This window comes from Musa acuminata, chromosome BXJ3-1 (assembly GCF_036884655.1).
Source record: "Musa acuminata AAA Group cultivar baxijiao chromosome BXJ3-1, Cavendish_Baxijiao_AAA, whole genome shotgun sequence".
Classification (NCBI taxonomy): domain Eukaryota; kingdom Viridiplantae; phylum Streptophyta; class Magnoliopsida; order Zingiberales; family Musaceae; genus Musa; species Musa acuminata.
Window position 1 is genome coordinate 25,122,247 of NC_088349.1, and position 26,194 is coordinate 25,148,440.

Genomic DNA, 26,194 nt, shown 5'->3' on the forward strand with positions numbered 1-26,194 from the left:
TTAACTGTCCCTCTATATGCTGTGTAAAGCATAAATAAACCAAAAGACACGGACATACATGAGCATTATATTAAATATCATGTTTACAGTTTTATCCGTGATAGGACGTAGGTCACAACGGCTGAGCCATTATAAATCCAGTGTGTTCTTTCCTTACTACTTTCTTTCATTACTTATCTGCACTCTACGCTTTACATTTACCCTAAGTCATTACTTTCATTACTTTCCGATATGGGCTTTGATGAAACGATTTTGTCGAACGAAACTTTCCAAATCAACGTAATTTTTATCGCTGCACTAATTCACCCCCCCTCTTAGTGATGTATTGATCCTAATAATTGGTACTAGAGCAAGTCACTCTCATTTTGGTTTGAAACCCCAAAGAGATGGCGTTTGATGGCAACCAAGAGGGTCACTCAATCACACGTCCACCCATATTCAATGGGACGAATTACACCTATTGGAAAAATAGAATGAGAATTTTTTTAATTTTTATGGATTTTGAGTTATGGAACATTGTGAAAAACGATTTTCAAAAGTCTTCTCTTCCAATGAACGATTGGAATGAGTTGGAGAAGAAGACTTTCTCTTTAAATGCCAAGGCTATGAATGTTTTGTTTTACGATTTAGATAAAAATAAGTTTAATCGAGTATCTATTTGTGAAATGACGTTCGATATTTGGCATATACTCGAAATCATGCACGAAGGTACTAGTAGAGTAAATGAGTCCAAAATAAATCTTTTAGTCCATACTTATGAATTGTTTCAGATGAAACCAAGTGAGACCATTGGAGACATATACACCTGGTTTACGGATGTCATCAATGGTCTAAAAGCGCTTGATAAAAATTTTTCTAACTTTGAACTCGTTAATAAAATATTAAAATCTCTTCCAAAGAGTTGGGACCCTAAAGTTACGGCCATTCAAAAGGCCAAGGATTTGAATAATTTCCCTCTCGAAGAACTTATCGGGTCATTAATGTCCTATGAGATGACTTGCAATGCTCATAAAAAGCTTGAGAATAACCTTGCAAAGAATAGGAAGGATATGATACTAAGAACTTATGAAGACCACTTGAAAGGAAGTTCAAATTATGAGGACTATGATGATGACTTGGGACTCTTGACAAGAAAGTTCAAAAAATTCATAAAAAAAAATAAATTTTAAAATAATACTAAAAATAAAATTGAACCCAAGAAAGAATAACTTATATGCTACGAATATAAAAAGTCGGGACATTTCAAAAGTGAATATCCTCAAGTGAAGAAGAAACAACCAAAGAAGAAGAAGGCGCTCAAAGCAACATAGGATGATTCGAGCTATTCTGAAGATGAAGAACAAAGTAACAAGAAAATCACCAACAACGCACTAATGGCTATCAAAGATGAGGTAAGTGGTTCTTTAGATACAAATTTATCTTTCAATGAGCTTTTAAGTGCCTTTTATAATTTGTTCGATGAATGTAGAATAATGCGCAACAAGTATAACTATGCACTAAGTATAGTGCTTTTCAATATTATGATACGCTTCTTGATGATGGTATAATACATGCAAAACTCTAAGAATTAGGCATGTTAAATCTTTCTGATGCATGAGTTTCTCTTTTATACTTCTCGGATTTCTTAATTTTTTGTAACTTAAATTTTCTTTCTAAATTGAGATCGTGTCCTATGAATTCTTTATCATTCTATTTACAAGAAAAGAGATTTGATTTATGAAGTTTGATTCATGGATTTTTGATCTTTCATTTGATGATCCTTTCCCATGAATTCTTCCTCACTCTTCTCACGAAAGAAGAATTTTTATTTAGGGACTTTTAGTATGTGATGATCATTTGCAAGAATAGGGATTTGATTTTGTATGGACATCTTGATTCTTTTAATGAATCCTTTCTCTTTGCTAAAATAGAAGCTTGATTCAATGAAACTCATTTATTATGGATTTAACTTGGTTCAAATCTTTTCATGAATTTGGTTCTTGATTTCTTATGGAGAATAAATTCCTCCCTTACTCTTCTTCCTCTTCTTCTTATTTTTATGACAAAGGAAGAAAGAAACTTGCATGTCTTAAGAAGAACCAAAAAGTTTCTAAGCAAAAATGCTAGCTTCTCACTTTTTATACAAAGTTTTTTACTAAACTTCTCATGTTTGCTAGCATGGATAAATTGGTGTAGAACGTACTTGAATATTTCAAAAAAAAAACACTTGCATTGTTGAATGGTTCTCCTTTTTGTTGATGACAAAAGGGGAGAAATGTAGCAAATTGATAACAACTTGACATTATGAATGCTTGAAATAATGTGTAAAATGTATCATATCATAAATGCTTGAATGTATTACGAATACTTGAAATATGATTGGTATCATCTAATATATCGTAAATACCTAAAAAATATCAAAATGTATCGCATATGCATCATATGTATCATAAATGCTTAAAACGCATCGTAATATGGCATGGATACTTGAAAATGTTTCATTCTTAAAATCATGCTTGATTTCGTATCATAATGATAAATGTGACAAATTGATGACAACTTGGCATTATAAATGTTTGAAATAATGTGTAAAATGTATCATATCATAAATGCTTGAATATATTGTGAATACTTGTTGAAATATGATTGGTATCGTCTAATACATCGTAAATACATGAAAAATATCAAAATGTATCACATATGCATCGTATGTATTCAAAGACCTTGAATTCAAGAGTGACTTTTCTCAAGTATGGCATATAGATAGGGAGAGTTAAGGTTAACTCCGTCATCAATTGATTATCATCATCAAAAAGGGGAAGATTGTTGAATTTTGAATTTTGATGATGAAATCAATTGGTAAATTGTTTGATCCAATCTATATATTGAGAAAAGTATACAGGATTAACTACTATAGCGATCAAGGCATAAAACAAAACGAAATACCGAAGTCAAGATCGAGAATTCTTTAGGAGTTCGAGAGTTCATCGGGAGTCCGGAGGTTCGTTGGAAGTGCCGCCAGAATTTGCCAAGAAGAAGCTCATCGGAACTCGCTAAGAAGATCATCGTGAAGTCCAAGAGCTTGCCGGGAGTCCGCTAGAAGATTGCCGAAAGATCATCGGAAGTCCGCCGGAAGATCGTCGGAAGCTCACTGGAAGAAACCTAGACATATCGGACTTGTTTTGTTTAGTGTATGCCTTAAATGAAGTTAGCATATAATTAGGGTTAGGTTTGGAAGGTAATCCCATTAAACCTATTACGAGCCAATTAGGCCCGTAATTGGACTGGTTTGGGCTGGATTCAAAGTCCAAACAGGTTGCTAAACCTTGTCTGACGCTGGCACCACCATACTAGGGCGGTGGAACTGCCCAGGTCTCAATCACCAAGAAGCATGGGCAGTGGTACCATCGATAATTATTGCTGCCAAGTGGTGGTACCGTCCTGTTAGGCGGTGGTACCATCCTGTCAAGCGATGGTACCACTAGAGCCCAGTATTCGAGACTCTGTTAGGTGGTAGTACCGCCAGGCTGGGAAGTGGTACCACCCAATGTCAAAGTGTCAAGTAGTAGTACCGCTAGTACCCCGAAAACCCGGGATGAGACACTTTTAGGCTCCAATTTTGAAACCATTAGGGCCTATAAATATCCCATTCCTTTCTGCATGAAAGTATATCAAACTGTGAATAAAATCTTAAAGTGTTGAGGTGTGAAAGATTTACAAAAGTGATGTGTCCTCCTCCTCCCTCTCTATGTTTTATGATCATTGAAGTGAGGTGTGAGACTTGTAAGGGTTCTTTCCTAAACCCATGAAAAGGAGAAAGTATTGTAAGAGGGTGGTTAGCCTTCACCCATTGAAGGAAGACCATTAGTGGACGCCGGTGACCTCGACAGAGGAGAAATCAGAAGTGGACGTCAGTCACAATGACCGAACCATTATAAATCTGATGTGTTCTTTCCTTATTGCTTTCTTTCATTACTTATCTACACTCTAGGCTAAGTTATTACTTTCGTTACTTTTCGATACGAGCTTTGACGAAACAATTTTATCAAACGAAACTTTCCAATCAACATAATTTTTATCACTACACTAATCCCCTCCCCCCTCTTAGTGACGTATTGATCCTAACAAGCTTAGGGTGGTATTTTATATATTTCCTATTGATTAGATTTTTTTGAAATTACAAGAACATTTGCATAAATATGTTTAGCCTCAGGTCTAGTGTTAGTGCCATACAAGACTGTTTTAACTATCATGGTCATCATGACAATAATTTTCAAGAAAAGTTACTCTTTGAAAGTCTAGTTCTACTTTTTCGGTTGTCTATCATGTCCTACCGAATCTTTAAGAAAATATGTACATGCCAAATTCTCATGAAGAATTTGTTCACTTTTGTTTGTATTTTGCAATATGGAAAATTAGTTCCACCTCCAACCCAATAGGTATTATGTTTAATCATATATACCCTAACATGTATCAAGAAGCAAATATACACAAATCTAAATCTTTAAGGTTACACGTAAAATCTAGAGGGACAAATATGGTATTATAAAGGTTTGACAAGTATATATACAAAAATTTGAAGATAAGCAAGCAAAATACAAAGTAACAAGGCTTCTTATGAATCAACAAACATAGTAGAAAGACATACCCTAGGTGTTAACAATGGTTCTGCTGTCGTTGATGACGAGAACAATAACTGCTCCAGGGGTCTGAATAAGGGTGCATCTGGACCGTAAAAGATGCAAAGCATTTATTAAATACGCATATTAACGAATAACATCAATACATATGAAAGGTGACTATCGTGATAAACACGTATCACAAATGCTATGTGATATACAAGACATACAAGAATAAATATGCGTACACATATCACAAATCCTATTGTGATATACAAAAACTAATAAATATGTATATTAATGCATATCATGAATATTTCTACAAAGAGTTCATTCTGATTATCCTCATAACATTGATGTGAAAAAGCATATGAAAAGTTGCTAAGTAACCTACTATATAACATTTTTAATTCAAAAGGAAAAAAGATTGACTTGATCCATCCCTAGAAGGTCAGGGTCGAGTATGAGCCACTATTAGAAAACAGGGTATGACTTATGCAATAACATGGGACTGGCTATAACGCTTTCTTTTTCTCAAAAACTGCTAGTCCAATATTGACTCATTCTATTCCCAGTCTCTGATACATTAAATCTAAGTTTGTACACATGATAAACAAAGTTCACTTACAGTTCGTTGATACATCGTCTTCGGTCAGAGTCGAGTATCCTGATTATCCTCATGACATTGATGTGAAAAAGCATATGAAAAGTTGCCAAGTAACCTACTAGATAACATTTTTAATTCAAAAGGAAAAAAGATTGACTTGATCCATCCCTAGAAGGTCAAGGTCGAGTATGAGCCACTATTAGAAAACAGGGTACGACTTATGCAATAACATGGGGCTGGCTATAACGCTTTCTTTTTCTCAAAAACTGCTAATCCAATATTGACTCATTCTATTCCCAGTCTCTGGTACATTAAATCTAAGTTTGTACACATGATAAACAAAGTTCACTTATAGTTCATTGATACATCTTCGGTCTTTTGGAAGAGAGTTTTCGAGTTCAAACTGAAGAGACAGCAAGTCAGACTGCAATCCTGAAATCTGCTGAACTATACCATGTGCTGATACATATGTCGGTAATGCTGATTGAGAATCTAAAAGAAAAGCATATCAGTGTAACTAAATATATTATAATCAAGGTTGTATTGAGTCATTATGAATATCAAGGATTACTCGAATGGATGCTTAGAAGATCCCGGACACTATGCAGAAATGTATCACGGTCATCAACTGCCCCTTGTTCATGTACTTCTGATGCAGCTTGAATAAGGGAGAGACAATGACCCTGCATGGCAAGCAAAAGCCAAAACACAAGTGACATACAAGAATATTTCTATTTGGTAATCTCCCTAATGCATAAAAGTTTAAATGGGAATGAGGATAGGATTTGAACAAATAGAACACAAGCATTGGTATCAATTTGGAACTTGAACCAGCCCTCCTACATATGATGCTGAAATGATGAATAGTTGTTTGCATACCACGCGACCATTGCCTGCTGATAGATAGCCTTCCAACTCTGACTCAATCACTTCAAGCAATGAATAAGCCCCAAGTATCGTCTTTCGCTCCAGTTGACAAACTATTTTCAAAAATTGATGTCTGGCAAGTTGATTAACTAGATGACTAATATACTGCAAAACATGAGATTCTTTAGTATGATTCACCATCATGAATTCAACAAAAGAAGAAAAGAATGTGCCAATAGAATCATATTGTTGAAAATAGAATGATGAGATCAAAATAGTGCTTGAAGTACTCTGCCGAATACAAAAAAGACGATAAGAAGTCACAACCACAATTTTCACATTTTGATACTAAATAAATGAATAAATCCATATTGTCATGTCATTATGTAGACAGGCTTCTTTTACCCATTGAAAAGGGATCAAAAGTGCACAATTTTGTTGTTCTACCCAGTTATTTTGCTGCATGACAGTCACTGCCAGATTCATTAATTTTACAAGTCATGTATAACAATACATTGTCCTCGTACTCGGTGAAGACTTCTGATAGGAGGATTTTTTGGATGGAAAGTCAATATCTCAGCTAAAAAGCTAGAGTTTTTTTATTACTTTTGCAAACAATTCGCGATGATGTTAAGTCTATAATGGTTGTCATCGCCTTGTGCTTCTTTCCCTCTCACTCTCACACTCACTCATTTTCATTATCACACTCTTTCTTCCTCTCTCTTGTAGTCCTTATTTCATAATCTTAATTGATAAAATGATATACACTGTCTATTTTTCGCTTCAAAGGAAAAGGGATAGTCCTTGTACAAGGGATAAAGTTCCAGGTTGTTTCATCATCAACACATTAAAGAGAATTGCCTAAATAATTACTTCAAACATATTTTCAGCCAAATATATTACCATCAGATATGGGGACATCTAGATGGTGGTACCAAAAAAAGTTTTCATTGGTTACTCTTCTGCACAGAACTTCTGGCATTACTCATTTGTAAATTTAATTTTCTTATAAGAAACAAGGATCACCATGTTGTTTAGAACAGGATGGCATAGATCAAAAGTGTACACATAGAAAGGCGCTGGCACCAAAAATGATGTCCCAAAAACAACAAGAATAAAAAAAAGACTAGATATTAAATAAACAATCTGCAAAGTTAAACAAAAATTATTTGTTGCCTCATTTTAATAACAGTTCCAGCATGATGGAGAAATCAACAAACAATACTATTGTTATAACACCAAATATCAGGAAGCCCCAGCATTTACAATCAGGATTGCTTGCCATTGATACTAGCACCATAAACAGTGCACACTATATTGTTTACATGAAACCATGGAACTTTCCATTGCTCTGCAGGCAAGAAGGTGCAGTTTCAAAAAAAAAAAGAAAAAATCACATCAGAGCACACCTTTGTGTTAGTAAGGGCCAGCATCTGATCCTGCATGGAGTGCTTATTATTTGACCTAATTCTTAACAGGTAAATGCTGATTTGAGGTCTCATACAGCATACTGTGTCAGGTTTAGCCAACAGGAATTCATAGTCATCTGAAAGGTATGGACAATTCAAGCTGTGTTCTTCAAATACAACTATAATGGGTAATCGGATAAACAGATATTACAAAGGATTTTATTAAATTAACTCAAATATTACAGGGAGACTCGATGGTTGAAGAACAAAAAAGAGGGAGTTCAATTAAAAAGTTGGCATTTAAGGGAGGAAAATTCAAGGAAAAGAATGTCTCATGTGAAATGTTATTCTTAGCCAAACCATAATTCTTCATGCTTAATGAACTGCATGTTAGTCCATATTCCATTAGATGCTACAGGATTTGACTCCTGTGAATTTGATTACTTGTGAAGAAGCAAGACAAAAAGTTGCATATGCCATATAGTGCACTAAAGAGTAGAAGTGTGTGGATTTTTGTCAGTTTTATTCTTCCCGTGAGTAGTTACCATCAATGCACTCTCACCCAATTCCATCACTAGCCTCTCTTCATCTTGAACACACATGTCAATTAATTCATTGATTGACCATTTGTCATTATGTGTATTATATTAAATCTTAAAAGGCTTGTATTAATATGGAAGGGTATTCATAATATAGTGCACCAGGAAAGATTTTGACATATTAACCTCGGGTTTCTTAAGTTGAGTTGTAATATCTCGCATTTGCAATTATATGCTCATGCATACCATTTATGTTGGTGAGTCCGAGGGATGAGAATATCATTATTAGGGTACTTGCTAGTGCCTTTTTTGAAGTGATGAATTGCTCATTGATAACTTGTAGCAAGTCTCGGACCTTCTCATGTTGGTCAACAGAACCATGTATGCCAGCAGTTATTTTAGTCTTGATAAACATTACGTTGGGCCGATTGGATCGCTCCCATCGCTCATATAATGCGACCTCAACTAGAGTACTGGTATTAGTGACTGTAGGTGGTTTGTCCTTCCTAATGGCATAATCAATATCCATCCGCTCTAAATAGAGGAGAATCCTCTCCTTCCATATCTTATAGTTATCATCCTGAGAATGTCACATCGAATATCAAAGAAATTAACAGTTTGAGAAACGACATAAAATCAAATATGTTATGTCAAAATTTAAGGCTTAATAGATTAAATTGCATGTTTTACCAATGTTAAACATCCCAAAAGATAAATCTCATGACATAAAAATTGGCTATGGGTTAATATTTTAATTCAAATAGTCTTTATGAAAAAACTATCAAATTATATTCCAATTCATAATCCATGTGGGTAAATTATAAATTAATATAATCAAATATTCATATATAATATATAAGCATTTTACCGACTAAAAATACTGAAAATGTTATATTTTCATGATTTTCAACATGAAATATATCAAAAGGTTTAAAAACGAAACCAAAATCAAGCCATATTCATGGTATAAAAATAAAAACTCTTTCATATCAAGGTAAAGGTTAATCGCTTTGATACCAACTGTTAGAAAATTTAATACGAAAATGTGTTTCTAAACCACCATAATAGGAACACAAGAAAACTAATGCGGAAACGAAAATTGTGTACCTCTAGCCATTGTTGTCGAAAATTTCAACAATGGTTTCTCTTTGTATTTTGACACTTCTAGGCTCAGAACTCTCACATTAGATGGTGTTGGAAATCCTTTAGACTTGAGAGAGAGATAGAGCCAAAACCAAAACCCTCGTTTATATAGACGTTCTCCCATCAAGAACATTTATTGGTGCCTTCTAGTAGTCAAGAAATCTATTGGTGCCTAATGGATCCTTCCTATGTTAAACCATAAAGATAAACTTTAGGCCACTATACAACAAACTAAAAATGAAGATATTCAAAGATTGATTATAAACACAATAGAATCTTTAAGACTAGGTGTGGTCTTTGCCATTCGATTTCCCTTGTTAAGAGCGAGCTTAAGAGAATCATCAATATTGGTAGCACCATAAAGGTTTGGGATGACCCTTGGCTTTGTAATATTCTTTCGAGCAGATGGCCCACTTACTTTAATATTAATGTTGCTATGAACATTGATACCATATCTGATCTTATTATTAGAGGAAACTGAAATTTAATTATTTTGTAAGATCTTTTCCACCCTCTTTTGATTTGAAGTAATTTTTATATTCATATTCCCCAAGTCCCATATGCTGATGGATGGATCTAGACCCTTACCCCTGAAGGTCTAATCAACGGCAATGATGCATCTAGATTTATTAAAGAGGATGACTAGAATAAGAAAACTTATTAGACAAGTTGAAAGGCATTATGGTAACTTGTAGTTGCCCAAAGATCAAACCTTTCATTGGGAAACTTTTAAAACGGCCTACCTACAACCAATCAATTTGCTCAAATCTTGCACTTTTAATCTTAACTATACCTGATTTGCCACCTCTTTACTGACTTCTCCAAACATTTTCTTTTTTAGTATAATTTGCTACCTCTATTTGGTCCTTAGTTATGAAAAGACTTCTATACTCCCTCCTATCCTTCAATAGCTAGGATGAAGAGTCCTGGTTAGAGGAAGGAACAAACTTGTTGCTAATGAAATTATAATTTCAACATGAAGGGCTCGGACTAGGTACTTGACTTCAGCACCCTTTCCAGAGCCAATATAAATCCTTTGATTTTGATAAGCAAGCCTAAACAAAACTCTGGATCAGTGAGAATAACCGAAATCCTGATCACAAGCACTTTAGAAAGAGTAGTGAATGTTGAAACTAGATAGCATAAGCCAAGAAAATTCGTTCTACCAAGTGACACTATCCAATCATTCCGTATCTACATAATGTAATTCTAGTTACCTGAGAAATGAACGGTCCAAAACCATTAATAAATTGCTCACTAATTTCATCAGAACAAAGACACCTTAATAAGCAAAGACCGGAGGTCAAGGAGTTTATATATTATTAAATTTTGGCTGTACTATTCCATGATAATTTTAAAAAACAGAGGGAAAGACCCATGTTATAGGAATGTCATTTGGTCACTAATCCTTGTAAAAAATGATAAATAACAATCACCATGAAAGAACTCTAGGATCACAAGAAAGGCAGCTTTGTATTTAATATTCTATTTAAAACCACAAAAATATATAGAAAAATATATTTTTCTTTAGAATTTCTGACTTCTTCATAATCTCGAGCTCAAAGCAACATTAACATAACCAATGAATCCGACAGCACCTAAACTTATTCAGCCAGATAGCAAGCAACCACGATTGTGAGTGTTTGAATTTAAGTCACAAACATTGAAAAGTTCAACATTATATGACCCTAATAAATATAACCAATCATACAACATTTCTAATCTTCACCTGTTGTTTTGTTGTTGGCAACACTTTATGAATTTTGAAGGAGACAAATACAATAGGATGTATAAGTTACTAAATATGACATGTCATGTAAGACTGAGTAAGTGACATCAATGAAATATTTTCTATGTAACATTAGAGGATGGAGTTTATGCCAAAAAAACCCTCAAAAAGATATATTTCTGAATTTCATCATTCAATGACCCAAAGCAATAATATACTCCTAAATTCTGGACCTCTAGAAATGCACACTTAGAGAAACCATAGGACTATTCACTATATCATGTTCAACCGAGAGAATAAGAACCATACTTTTGATCAAGATTCACAATTTTGGTTTGTACTGGCTCGGTACGGTACATATCGAGGCATACCATATCGAGAAGTACATCTAAAATAGGATACAAGTCGGTAATGGTTGAAATTTCGACTGTTACTACCCAATACAACCCTGTATCGAGCGATACGGGACCAAAATTTGGCACCGCCTGATAGCAGGCAGTCCACGCGTCGAGAGGCTCTTGGACCAGTACGTACTGCCTATATCGGGCAGTACACATCGAAATTAAAAACCATGTTTTTGATAAGTGGAGCAGTATAAGCTAATTGTGCAAATTATAAGTGATTAATCAATAGAAAAAGTATTATCTTTAGTGCCTTTATATTCAACTCCAACAAGGTAGGTTTTCTTTGGACAAACCTACATTCTTAATATGATAATTCTTTAGTTTTAAAATGATGAAAAAATAAGTTAAATATCAGTTTACAATATATTTTTGCAGAAAAGTGCAAAGTGAAAGCACACAAATCAACAAGAAAAAGAAAAAGCTAAAGGAATTGATATGTGTAAAAATATTATTGATGAATGCTCTTGTGACAAATGAATATCTAGAATGCAATTCAAGAATTAGTTAATGTCTCTTTTTTCCTTCTTACATAAATATAGCAGAGACTAACAAAAGTCACAATTTCTATAGAGTAATTGCTAATAGTTCGCAAGAAATATTATAGAATGTTGAGGGGCAAGCCATAAGTTAAACAAGAATGAGAAGCAAGTAAACAAATAGACTATTCAATAATAAAATTTGAGAAACCCCTAAATATATTTTCTAGTAAAGGACTAATATAATAGTTAAAAAAAAAAAGATAAATGAACATGATTCTCAAATTCTAATAAGTGAAGCATCAATGCTCTGAGCCTCTTTGTCCCTAATGAACAAAAGAAAAAATGTGCTTTGATCATAAAATAAAAGAAAGATAAGCCTCAACATATGACTAAAGCATCACAAATGACAATTTATAAGAAAGCTTTTGCAGGCGAAATATCCATGTAGCATGAACCATGAAGCAATTTGCTAACAAGCTAATCATCATGATGATTGTCGTGATGTTATAATAAGCATTTCATGACTTAAATATTTCTACTGGAATTATCATGAAAATTTAAACTTTTTACCATATGTGATATTAGGAATTGCAAACAATAATCACAACAGCTGTTGCTAACTTAATCTCATTAAATAAACTGGAAATTGGCATGAAGAAATACTGATTCAGATGTTAGTTTTATGCTTGCAAGGCGCATAATTCAAACCACAAGGTGTGGATGCTGAAACTTGTGATAAATGATAGCAACACCATAATTAAAAATACTGAAACAGTAGCCATGTCATTAGTTGGTGAGCATTTGTATGAAACTTAACAAGCTTCTCTAACAATCTCATGAAAATTGCTACTAGTCTTCTATAAGTCAACAGCTGATTCAGCAAAAGATAAATCCCAGAGACTAAAATAATCACAAATTAGAACCTTTAGACTCGACTAAGATCCTTTTATCCAGATGGACCAGAACTACACTATCACAATAATCAAGCATTTGTTAACTGTTGATATAGTAAGCTAACTTCCACAATTTAGAACTTGTCAGGCCTTATCTTGAGTCCAGCAGAAGATAGTCTATTCATAGAAATTCATGTACCTCTGTTCATATCATAGAAAAAAACCATAATAGACAATCATAATGCCTCATTTTCATCAAACTCATAGAATTATTTGCTTGATATCTCTTTACTATTATATTATTCAATTTGGTTTACTATTCTCATAGGTCTAATGACTGTTTTTTAAAATAGAAATTATGACACATCATACTAAAATTAGAATATTTTAAGCTTGGATTTCACTCTTGAATTTATCTTTTATGGAGATTATTTACTATATACTAACTTATTGAAACCATTTCAGATTATAAATTATATAATTTATAATCAATTTTTTCAACAGCATTTGAGTGGTTGATGAGGACAGCTCTTTTGATTGTCAAACACAATTATAGTTGCATAATTGTCATGCTTCTCTTCCTATATAATCAATCAAATGTCCTCCAATTATAGATTTTGAATAAAAGATTTTGGTAAGTTTTTTAGGAGTTCTAATTATATTCAATTTAGTTGAAAAAAATTTCTAGTTAAATTAAAATTTCTAGGTGAATTAGGATTTATTCTAATAAATCTCAAGATTTTGATGAGAGAAAAAAGTAAGACATTTAAGTGCTCTCGGAGATCTTGAGTTAAAGTGAAAAGTACTTTAGATTTATATAAGAAGATGTTAAAAAAAAATCATGCGAGGGAGAATAACTCAAAAAACCTCATAGTTAATCTTATATAATGAAGAATTCAATTTTTTTCTATAAATATAGGTAGAAATTTATCAAACCAAGTTAATCTTATGTTGATTTTCTGAAACACTATTTATTTGTCAATCTGCATATTTTGATTCATTTGTCTACTATTATTTTTATATTGATAATCAAATGTTTTCAATAATTTGTGCCAAGTTATTGTTCATTGAAATTTTTTTTAGAGTAGTTTGACTAGAGAATTTTCACAAACACACATGTTTTGGTGGTTTCGAGGTATACAATTATATATATATTACTATTTATATTTTTATATACCCATGATATATCATCTGTATATTGTGCTTGATTTACATATCTGATATTACAAGGATCCTATCATTTATAATGTCCTAGTTGTTTTAATTAGCAACAACAACAATCATAATGAAGACATTGATTCACAAAAACAAATGAAAGTATCTCTAGAATAATCATTTTTTCACACCAACAAATATCAAGTTGAAAAAATTCTTTAATAACCAAAGAAAAAGCATCTAAACTTACCCAGTGATCTTTCTCCCCATTAGCAGGTTTAATCAAGTTCATCCAGTCCACCAAACTTTTTTTCCTTTCAGCTGATTGATCAGATACCTTGCTAGCATCAGCAGCTTCTTCGCCTCTGGTTAGGCTACCATTTCCACCCATCTCCTTAAGCTACAATTTTTTGTCACATTAATTAATTTGTAAACAAAAAACATATTTGCACAAATGACATTGAAATACATAAAAAGATACTATGGAAACATGTAAAGATTACAGCCAAAAAAAGAAACAAAATAGCTACAAAGTTTGAGTGACATATTGAGAGAAAATTTATATACAGTTACAGACACTGTAATGATCTATAGTGTCAGAAGAAGTCCAAATATCTAATTAATGCCTATAGCAGGAATTTGACCAGTAATTCAAGGAGTTCAAGAAAGTTATCTACATTCAAAAGAGAAGCTACTCATCTAACAAAAGAAGGATTAATGGTTTGCCATGAAGAACTGATCTTTCTGCTGTTTCTTCTTGAGCTTGACATGTTTTGCACAATACTAAGATCAGGCAAGGTCAGATAAGTTTGGGCCGTGCAGATCCTCTAGTAACATGATCAACCTGAAATAAGAGGATGATTCTATGTGTTTTGTGAGATCAAAGAACAATAATTGGTAAATCTGAAAGTATTGTATGATTTTAGAGTATCTGGTCGAAAAATAGATAGTGATGTTGGGTCTTGAAAATTCAAATTATCGCAAATCTGCCAATATACTGAACGACAAGATTTCTAATTTTCCTCTCAGATACATAGGGTTTGCCCTTAGACCAGATGTCTCATGTCTCGTGAGCAAATGATTAGTCCCAGCTGATATTATCATAGTTTTCTTTCAGACAATCTTATCTCACATCTAATCTCAATGATGACCTACGTTTATTACGAAACAGTTAAGATCATGCATATGAGTTCTCAAATGTTTTTCAAGCTGCTTCTTAGCGACCTTCCACAACCCTCCACCTTTTTCATTCGGGCTTGGGACCGACATCGGCGGTGTTAAAAACATTTGTACGGATATTCTCCTTACAAGAGAGAGAATAAAAACTAAATCTTTCTTTTAAATAAGATAAAACCTGAAAAACCTAGTAGGAATTTGAAAATGACAATTGTAGAAATGGAAATAAGTATGTCCAAGTACATGGCTTTACTTCCTGTTAAATCACACAAATCAGACCTTGTATGACAATACCATTTTTGTGCACCTTTTGTTCAATTTTCTAATCCATATATGAACTAGTTAGCACATATGATCATAATAGAAAATGATTTGATGGCATTCTTTATAAGGGAAGGCCTTCGAAGATCAAGAGATAACTTCATTAACAAGCGTATTAAAAGAAAATAAATGGAAAGTAAGAAATTACCAAGAGATTGGAAGAGAATCTTTTAGATAAAAATTTATATGAAAGGAAATAATTAAATTGCTCAAACCATCAACGACTTGACTTAAAGAGCCATACTGTAATATTAAAAAACAAACGTTCAAAATTTCTCAAACTATCAGAAATTGAGTTATCTGTCATCATGTTTGCTGTTGTGGTCAAATGTAACTTTTATTTCAACAGACCCTAAGAGTTCTGCAATAATATATACAATATTTGTAACTTGGATTACATATAATGTGTCTCTAGGATTGCATCCCTAACTTTTAGGTTGCTAAGGTATAATGAAACAAGCAACAATAACATCTAATGCAGGGAAGTCAAAAACTAAAAATGAATAACAAATGCATGTTTAGTGACATGACATTGGCTCCCATGAAATCTAAAATAGCTAAAATTGAAAAAAGCCTAGTGGGCACTTGCTTGTAAGGCTGTTTCATGAATTTTGCATCCTTTTGGTTGAAGATACTGACAATGAGAGTAGTTCCATCATACATCCTAACGTCCCCATCAAGTGCCTTCTCTAAGTTACACAATCATCTAGAAGTAACATTCCATACGTTACCAGAAATAAGGTTAATTCAAATCAAAGATGCATCAGAATTACTCCTGAAATAAAATAAATATACACAACAAGGCCTACAATCTCTCTCTAATATCAGTTTCAATATTCTATGAGACCAGCATGGTATTAATATATTGGGTCATACCTGATATCACCTGAAAAGATAATAGAAAAAACAAAACAAACTAACGTCAGACCGTATGGTCTGAAACCAATCCATAGTCGAAGGTACTACAGCAGAAGCACACTATTTAAATCCATGCAAAAGACAATTAAAAGACAAGGATACTATTTGAATATAATGCATTGGAGTTTTTGTAACTTACACTATTCAGATACTAAAACTATCCATGCTTGTGAAGTTTTCTATCGTTTTCGACATTAAAGAAATATCATCGACAAATCTGAATGAAAGTATAAGATAATTCGATATAGACAACAAATGATAGATATCATCAAACATCATAAAAATATGTCTTAATTGAGATATACTCGACTTGAAAGAAATCTTGGCAGAAAATTTCTACCAACTATGCATTACTCTTTCTCTAAAATGGTGAGCTAGAAGATTTCATTACATTTATAAAATACATTTAAATGGCAGAAATTAACTTATCTTTCCCACTTTTTACCAAATGGCAGAAAGTAACTCAGAAAGTAATGAATTACATCAGAAACTGAGACACAACACAATTTTCATTGATTTCAATTTTAGTCAGTTTGATTGATAATGACTGTCCGGGCACGATTTAAGACGTGGACTACCTCATTTAGGTTGTATGGTATGGTTTTTTACCTTTTTTGTAAAAAAAATGCTAGGCCCGTTTTCCCTTTTCGAAGACCCGAATCAAACCATTTTTTCTTTTAAAATTACTTGAACTGGTTCTCCTTCTAAGGTTCGTGTCTCCTCACAAGCCTGTTTTACTCTTTGTGCAACCACCGCCGAGTGTTCTCATCTTCTTTTCCTCCTCTTCCACCATAGCCTCCTTCTACCTCTATTTTTCTTCCTCTTTCCTCCTTCTCCCTTCCTCACCCCTAGTAATGTCATTTTAGTTCATATTGTTGCGAGTAAAGTCATTTTAGTTAAAGCATAGTAAGCAATATAAAATACAACATTATAGAGCTTTAATGACTACATAATAATTATATCATAAATGCATAAGAACTTCTTCCTGATAAAATTACACATTCAATATCAAGGGCTTGGATTCCACACTTGGCTTCATCACCCTTTCTAGAGTCAATATGAAGCCTTTGATTTCAATAAGCAAGCCTAAACAAAACTTTGGATCAGTTAGCATAACTAGAATCTTGATTACAAGCACTCTAGAAAGCTACTGTAAGTTCAAACTAGACAGCATAAGACCTGACAACGAAGAAAATTCATTCTACATATCGCAATTGTGGTTACCCAAGAAATGAAGAGAATAAAACCATTAATAAGTTACTCTCTAATTTCATCAGAACAAACACACTCAATTGAGAAAAACCCACGGTCAAGGAGAGTTTATAGATCATTAAATTTTGATTATACTATTCCACAGCAATTTTGGAAAGGAGAATGGAATGACCCATATTATAGGAGTGTCATCTGGTCAATAAGTTACTTCCTAATTTCGCCAGAACAAACACACTCAATTAGAAAAAATCTAAGATTGAGAAGAATTTATAGATCATTAAATTTTGATTGTACTATTCCATAGAAATTTTGAAAAGGAGAAAGCAAATAGCCCATATTATAGGAGTGTCATATGGTCACTAATCCTTCTCAAGAATATGACGAATAACAACCACAAAGAGAGAACTCCAAGATCACAAAAAAAGGTAGCTTTGCATTTAATATTTCTATTTAAGGACACAAAAAAATTTGAAAATTACATTTGCTTTCATAATTTCAAACTTTTTGAGATTCTCTGATTTTTTTTTTTTAATTTCTCTAACCCAATTCCCTAGCTTCAAGAGACATTAATGTAACCAAAGAACCCGCCAACACCAAAGCTTATTCAGCCAGATAGAAAGCAACTACGATTGTGACTATTTGAATTTAAATCACAACCATTGAAAAACTCAACATTATACAACCCCAATAAATATAACCAATCATACAACATCTCAATGGATGAGAATAGCTATCCATGATGTCTTCACCTGTTAGTGTTGTTGACAACACTGGATGACTTTTATGAATCTTGAAGGAGACATATATAAAGAGAAGCACAAATTACTACATATGACATGTCATGTAAGACTAGATAAGCGACATCAATCAAATATTTCCAATGTAAAATTAAAGAATGGAGTTCAAGTCAGAAAGATGCCTCAAAAAGATATATTTTCTGAATTTCATCATTCAATGACACAGCCAAAGCAATAATATACTCCTAGATTCTAGACCTCTAGAAATGCACACTTAGAACAACTATAGAACTATTTGCTGCATCATGATCAATGGGGGAAATAGAAACATACTTTTGGCAAGTGTAACAGCATGAGCTAATTGTGCAAATTCTTTAAGTGATTCATCAACAGCAAATGATGATATTGATAATTCAGTGCCTTTACATTCAACTCCAATAAGGTAGGCTTCCTCTTGACAAATCTATATTCTTAATATGATAATTCTTTATTTTTAAAATGATGAAAAAATGAGCTACATATCAGTTTGTAATATATTTTGCCAGAAAAGTGCAAATTGAAAAAGACACAAATAAAAGAGAAAAAACAAAGGCTAAAGGAATTGAAATGTGTCTAAAAATATTATTCATGAATGATCTATGATAAAAGAATATCTAGGATGCAATTGAAGAGTGAGATAATGTCTCTTTTTTCTTTCTTAACAAAAAGACTAACAAAAGTCACAATTCCTGTATAGTAATTGTCAATAATTCGCAAGAAAGGTTACATAATGTTAAGAGGCAAGCCTGAAGAGCAAGTAAAACACTAATGACTTTTCAATAATCAAATTTGAGAAACCACTAGAGATATTCTCTAGTCAAGGTAATATAATAGCTTCAACAAAAAAAGATACTCAAACCTGCCATTTCAACAAAAAAAGATACCCAGAGCATCTTTGCTCTGGGTATCTTTGTCCCTGAATGAACAAATAAAGAATGTGCCTTGATCATAAAATAAAAGAAAGATAAACCTCAACATATGAGTAAAGCATCACAAATGACAGTCTATAAGAAAGTTGCTGCAGGTGAAATTCTCTGCGTAGCATGAACCATGAAGTAATTTACTAACTTAATCATCATGGTGATTATAATCAAAAGATGTTAGGCAAATCTATTATACAAAACTGAAAACAAATGAGGCCTGCATTGATATGATTACTAAGTTAACATAAAAATGTACATCACATTGTATATCAACTCATGAACAAAACAAATTTGATATGAAAGAAAAACTGAATCTGGTTAGCATCAAATAAAACTATGTAGCAAAATTCCTATTCAATAAAGCTAGACAAGGATGGACATGATACATAGGAAGAACTGTAGAGTTTACTAATGATAGAAAGATATATTTTCTGAATTTCATCATTCAATGACAGTCAAAGCAATAATATACCTCTAGATTCTAGACCTCTAGAAATGCACACTTAGAGCAACCATAGAACTATTCGCTGCATCATATTCAATGGGGGAAATAGAAACATACTTTCGATAAGTGCAACAGCATGAGCTAATTGTGCAAATTCTTCAAGTGATTCATCAACAGAAAATGAATTATATATTCAGTGCCTTTACATTCAACTCCAACAAAGTAGGCTTCCTCTAGACAAACCTATATTCTTAATATGAAAATTCTTTAGTTTTAAAATGATGACAAAATGATCTAAATATCAGTTTGAAATATATTTTGCCAGAAAAGTGCAAAGTGAAAAACACATAAATAAAAGAGAAAAACCAAAGGCTAAAGAAATTGAAATGTGTCAAAAAAAATATTATTCATGAATGATCTGTGATAAAAGAATAGCTAGGATGCAATTCAAGAGTGAGATAATGTCTCTTTTTTCTTTCTTAACAAAAAGACTGACAAAAGTCACAATTCCTGTATAGTAATTGTCAATAATTCAGAAGCAAGGTTACAGAATGTTAAGAGGCAAGCCAGAAGAGCAAGTAATAAACTAGACTTTTCAATAATCAAATTTGAGAAACCAGTAGAGATATTCTCTAGTAAAGGGCTAATATAATAGCTTCAACAAAAAATGATACTCAAACATGATTCTCAAATTCTAATAAGTGAAGCATCAATGCTCCGGGTCTCTTTGTCCCTGAATGAACAAATAAAGAATGTGCCTTGATCATAAAATAAAAGAAAGATAAGCCTCAACATATGACTAAAGCATCACAAATGGCAGTCTATAAGAAAGTTGTTGCAGGTGAAATTATCTGCGATATTAGGAAAATCTAAAGCATCACAAATCTAAAACAGTTAACAAATGCTTGATTTGTGATACTTAATCATCACGGTGATTGTAATCAAAAGATGTTAGGCAAATCTATTGTACAAAACTGAAAACAAATGGGGTCTGCACTGATATGATTACCAAGTTGACAAAAAGAAGTACACATCATGTTGCATATCAACTCATGAACAACACAAAATTTGATATGAAAGAAAAACTGAATCTGGTTAGCATTAAGTAAACTATGTAGCAAAATTCCTAATCAATAAAGCTAGACAAGGATGGACATGACAGATAGGAAGAACTATGGAGTTTACTAATGCTCCAATTTGAGCTCAATCAAACAGGAAATACTGGACCTGATGCCACTTTTGATTTCAGATATGAGATTAGCTTTGTTAGGTTGAAAATCTTTAAGCCAAACTAACTAGAATGGTCAAAACCACACAACTGGGCCAAAATAAGCATGTCAATTAAATGACTCAAAAAAACAATCACTTAAATGTTTCAACTGGAATTATCATGTCAATTTAAACCTTTTACATATATGATATTAGGAATTAAAATCAATAATCACAACAGCTGCTGAAAGCTTATTCTCCTTAAATAAACAGGGAAGATGGCATGAAGAAATACCAATTCAGATGTCAGTTTTATACTCACAAGTAGCTGATTCAAACTACAGCACGTGGATGCTGAAACTCGTGAAAGATGACTGCAACAGCATAATTCAAAATACTGAAACAGTAGCCATGTCATTAGTTGGTGAGCATTTGTATGAAACTTAGCAAGCTTCTCTAACAATCTCATGAAAATTGCTACTAGTCTGCTACAATGCAACAGCTAATCAGCAAGAAAAATCCTGCAGACCGAAATAATCACAAATTAGAACCTTCAGACTCAACAAAGATCTTTTTATTACTATAATCTAGAAGGACCAGAACGACACTATCACTATAATCAAGCATTTGTTAACTGTTGGTATAATAAGCTAATTTCCACAATTTAGAACTTGCGTAATATCCTATTTGACTCCATTTGTCAAGCTCAATCTTGAGACCAACAGAAGACAGTCTATTAATGAAAGTCATGAGCCTCTGTTTATATCATAGAAAAAAAACGTAATAAACAGAATCATAATGCCTCATCTTTAACAAACTCATAAAATTATTTGTTTGATATCTCTTTACTATTAAATATTCAATTTGATTTGCAGTTCTTATAGGTCTGATGACTGCATTCTACAGAAATTATGATACATCCTATTAAAATTTAAATATTTTAAGCTTGGATTTCACTCTTGAACTTATATCTTACTTGGAGGTTATTCACTATATAGTAACATATTGAAACCATTTAAGATTCAAAATTATACACTTTATAACCAGTTTTTTCAACAGCAAGAAAAGTCTGAAATTCTGGAGGCTACATTAAAATCATAAGAAACCTCAACTCAGCAGAAACAAAAAAAAATATATAAACAGCTACCTCATTGGTCTAATTATGCATAATTAACATAAACAAACAAAGAATAACATCAACATGAAGATTCTCAAATTTAAAGAAGGAAAGAAAATAATTTACATAAAAAGATAGAACTATAATAGTAGAATGTAACATGGTTAAAAATATTAAAACTAGGACACATAAAATATAGCAACAATGATGTAGTGGTTATAGATTGCATGTCGATATGACAAAGGTTATAGCAAATATATGTGCAAAGCTGAAAGAAAAATTGGATACAAAAATCAGACTTGTAGTTGCATCCACATAGACTCGTTGTAAATAGACCTAAAATGCTATAAAAATTAAAGCATGGTTCTAAATTTTCCATCTTAGGCACTTGCACTCATATCTAAAGATCACAAATATATAATGCGTATATGAAAATATGTTGCCTCTTTGATGCCACAAACTTCTCTATGCAATGCTACTAGCAATGGATTTTCTTCTCAAGCACTAGAGAAGTCTTCTGTATTATTCTAATAATCTTTTCCAACCATCAGCATTTTCATCTAGTACTTGAGAAGTCAACATAAAGATTCTCAAATTTAAAGAAGGAAGAATTAACAAATCACCTAAAAACATACAACAAGAATGCAACATGGATAAAAATATTAAAACTAAAATACATAAAATATAGCAACAATAATGTAGTGCTTATAGATTGCATGTGTCATCAATATGGTAAAGGTTATACCCTATATGCAAAGCTGAAAAAAAAATTAGATACAAAAATCAAACTTGCAGTTGCAACCACATTGGTTTATTGTATAATAAACCTATTAAAATGCTGTAAAAATTAAAGCATGGTTGTAAATTTCTTACTTAACTTAATACTCTTGCATTCGTATCTGAAGATCTTAAATGTATGATGCTTGTATGAAAATATGTTGCCTCTTTGATGCCACAAACTGCTCTATGCAACGCTATCAACAATGGATCTTTTTGTCAAGTACTAAAGAAGTTTTCCGTATTAATCTTGTAGTCTTTTCCAACCATCAGCATTTTCATCTTATGACACTAAATTGGGCAAAGGGCACAGTGTTTGCTTCAGGTTTTGGTGGTTTGGGAGTCTCAAAGACATTCCAGAACTTGAGTGTCTCATCTTCTGCTGCAGAAGCTACTACACCTCCCAATGGGCTCCCAGCCAAGTAAAGAACACGAGATGAATGACCAAAAAGCTCAGCTTTTCTCGTCATGGATGTGTAATTCCACAGGGTGAGTTGATTGTTTGGAAACCCATGGGAGGTCAGCAATTCAGATTTGTTCTTGTCCCACAACAACGCACAAACTTCAGAGCCGGTATCAATCGAGTTCAAGCAAACACCATTAACAGCATTCCAAAACTTAATGCAATGATCATTGCGTCCTCCACCAGAAGCCAGCAGATTGCTCCTGGTAGGGCACCAATCAAGGGCCCTCACAGTGGAAGTGTGGTTGCTGATCTTGTGAAGCAATTGATGTTGGCGCGGATAGTGATTTGCAACAGCCATGCGGGTGTCCCATATGTGCATAAGTTTGTCCTTCCCTCCGCTTGCCAGATACCGCCCAAACAACTCGGACCATTTAAGACTACAAACTTCTAGTCGATGCCCTCTATAGTCACAGATGGCCCGGTCATCTTTTCTAATGTCATAATCAACAATACTACCATCGGATCTCCCAACCGTCAAGATTGCATTACTTCTCCACGCAAGTGAACAAACAAAGGAGTGGCTGTCACCTTGGATCCCAACCAACACACGTCTTGTTGCTGCATCAACCAGATCTAAATCTGAATTGCCTAATGCCACAGCTAGAACTTTGCCGTCTGGGGACCAGCTGATGCTAGTGACAGGGCTGTTGTCTTCTAGGGCTCGTGAAAACTCCGTACTAGACTTATTCGCAGCATTCCATAGGCACACTTTGTCATTGAGGCCAATCGCCAACACGTTATTGCTTCCCCAGTCGAGTAGATTCAACCTATCATCATCTAAGATATCATAAGCAGCCAAAACCCTATCTGCATCTTTTGGGATTCGCCTCTGTTGCTTCTTGTGCGGTCGATTGTCCTCGTCAAATTGGGACACCTTGTCGGCCGGTGATTCGGGTGCACTCTTGAATGCGAAGATGCGAGATCTGTTCTTCAAAATACATTGAACAAGAAGTTTTTGGTACGCCACACTCGATGGGGATTCTATCGAACCATCACGCTGAGGTCTGGAAGGCATGGTTAGAGCACAGCGCGCGAAGTCCATGTCCATCGCCGATCGGAACGGGATGAAGCGGTCGTACTCCACACGCCTGGAACGAGAAGAAGCCATCTTGCGAATCGAAACCAGAACGAGAAACGCCGAGGTGACGAGAGACGAACAAGAAAACCAGAAAGATCGAACTTCCCAAAAGAAACTTGAAAACCCAGACGATCGATAACGAAGAATTGATCAAAGAGAACCCCGAGAACAACAAATTTTCTGATTTTTGGTCACCGAAATTGTCAATTATATCAATCAAAACGAAGCCAAATCATCAAAATTCAACAATATCTTGAACCCTAAAAAATTTCGAGAGCGAAGCGAAACGAAACCTCAAGCAAAGGTAAAGGAATGAGATCACCACGACAAGAATCTAAATTCTCCCCTAAATCGGAGGAGAGGACGCTCACTCCCAGCCGACGATCGTTCGAAGCTTTGTCCTTTCGTCGGAGAGCAGCTCCGACCTTCGCAGAAAGACGAGATCGCCAAGAGAGCAAAAGGAGAGCCGAGAGGAGAGCGCGCGAGAGAGAAGACGGAGGTTATGAGGTGCGAAACAGGGTGGTCTCGGCTTATATAGACGCCACCGACCAGCCTTGTGTTATATCGTGAAATCGTGCCGTTATATTCAACCGACGAATGTGTACTGACGTTGAAACGTCCCGCTATGTTTAACTAATAAGGTAACGGCATTGAAATCGCACCGTTATATACACCTAATCACCGTCAAATTTCTGTTGCGTTACAATTTCCTCTGGAATTCTGCCGTCGAAGAGGTAGCAACAATTGCTTGTAATTGACCGTTTCACTTCAACGATAAAATACGTTAGAGAACAGACTCAGACGGAAGTAGAGATGAAAGCAGATCATATCATATATGAGAAATAAGATTTACTTGTCTATGTAAAGAAAATCCTAATTTTGTAGTTGTTGATATTATCATTTTTAAGTAATACTTATAAACCAATAAAATTATCATTAGTATTATATGTTATGATCATCAACTCACAATATGATAATTCATATATGACAAATAAGATTCTAACAATAATGTTAAACTTAGTAATTTTTTTCGACATAAGAATAATTTTGATTCCAACACATTATACATCTAACGGTATCATGAGCTTGTGCCATCTTAAGATACTATACAAATTTTTGTTATCATCAATAGACAAGATCAAAACTCAATATCATAGTAAGACAATATCATTTACCTTGCTCCGATAAAAATAACTTCCGTTGATATGTTTCAAAAATAATTATTGTAAAAAAAGATAAATACCATCAAATATTGTGTGATCAATATGGTAATAGAATAAGTATCCTCTTGTTCTTGACTTTTATTACATAGTTTAGATGATTTAAATGTGAAATGAACCAAACTAGTTTATCCGAACCAAATATGCCTCACATGGTATCTCCTCCTTCCTCCGCTACTTTCTCTCCTATATTGATATCACTAGTCTTTTCGCCTCTCATCACGCTCTTATCTCTCCCTTTCTTTCAGTACTACCCCTCATCGCCCTCTATGCCTTCCATACTCATCCATGTCGCTTCACCTAAAAAATATGCTAGATTAAACTTAAAAAATCTTAAAATTAGTAAACTTCGAAAAAAATATTGACTCACCTTTGAAATGTTGTATCTCATATTTGGTAAATGTCTAGAGTATAATGGACTTCATTTTTATTGATACATTAATAAATGAAGCTGGTTGCATTTATTTTCGTTAACAATATCAAAATATCCTGAATTATACTACAAAAATCTCTAATATTACCAAAAATTAGAAGAAAAAAAATATTGATTCATTATTAAGATACTATCACCCATTTTTGGTGAAAGTCTGAGATAAAATGAATATATTCCAATGGTTAAATTGATTAATGTATGTGGTTAAATTTGTTCATTAAATTAATCCAAAAACATGTCAAATTGGATTTAAAAATTGATAAATCTTAAACAATATTAAATCCTATGTATTTATTATTG

General features: G+C 33.5%; 1 protein-coding gene across 3 annotated transcripts in view; it reads right to left on the reverse strand.

The window, feature by feature from the left end:
• The window catches only part of LOC103975158 (cell division cycle 20.2, cofactor of APC complex-like), a 67,998-nt gene extending 43,438 nt beyond the window's left edge, over positions 1-24,560 (reverse strand). The window contains exons 1-6 of one of the 3 annotated variants that reach the window (XM_065135223.1): positions 22,799-22,978; positions 21,126-21,324; positions 14,074-14,223; positions 6,085-6,237; positions 5,777-5,888; positions 4,628-4,704 (exon numbers count right to left, since the gene is read on the reverse strand). In XM_065135223.1, coding sequence (XP_064991295.1) covers positions 4,628-4,704; positions 5,777-5,888; positions 6,085-6,237; positions 14,074-14,223; positions 21,126-21,272 — 639 coding nt within the window. In that variant the 5' untranslated portion in view covers positions 21,273-21,324; positions 22,799-22,978. Of the gene's footprint in view, positions 1-4,627; positions 4,705-5,776; positions 5,889-6,084; positions 6,238-14,073; positions 14,224-15,990; positions 16,027-20,274; positions 20,328-21,125; positions 21,325-22,798 lie in introns of those variants that run through there. The other 2 variants (XM_065135221.1, XM_065135222.1) reach the window with 2 other exon arrangements.
• Between the last annotated feature and the right edge of the window lie 1,634 nt (positions 24,561-26,194).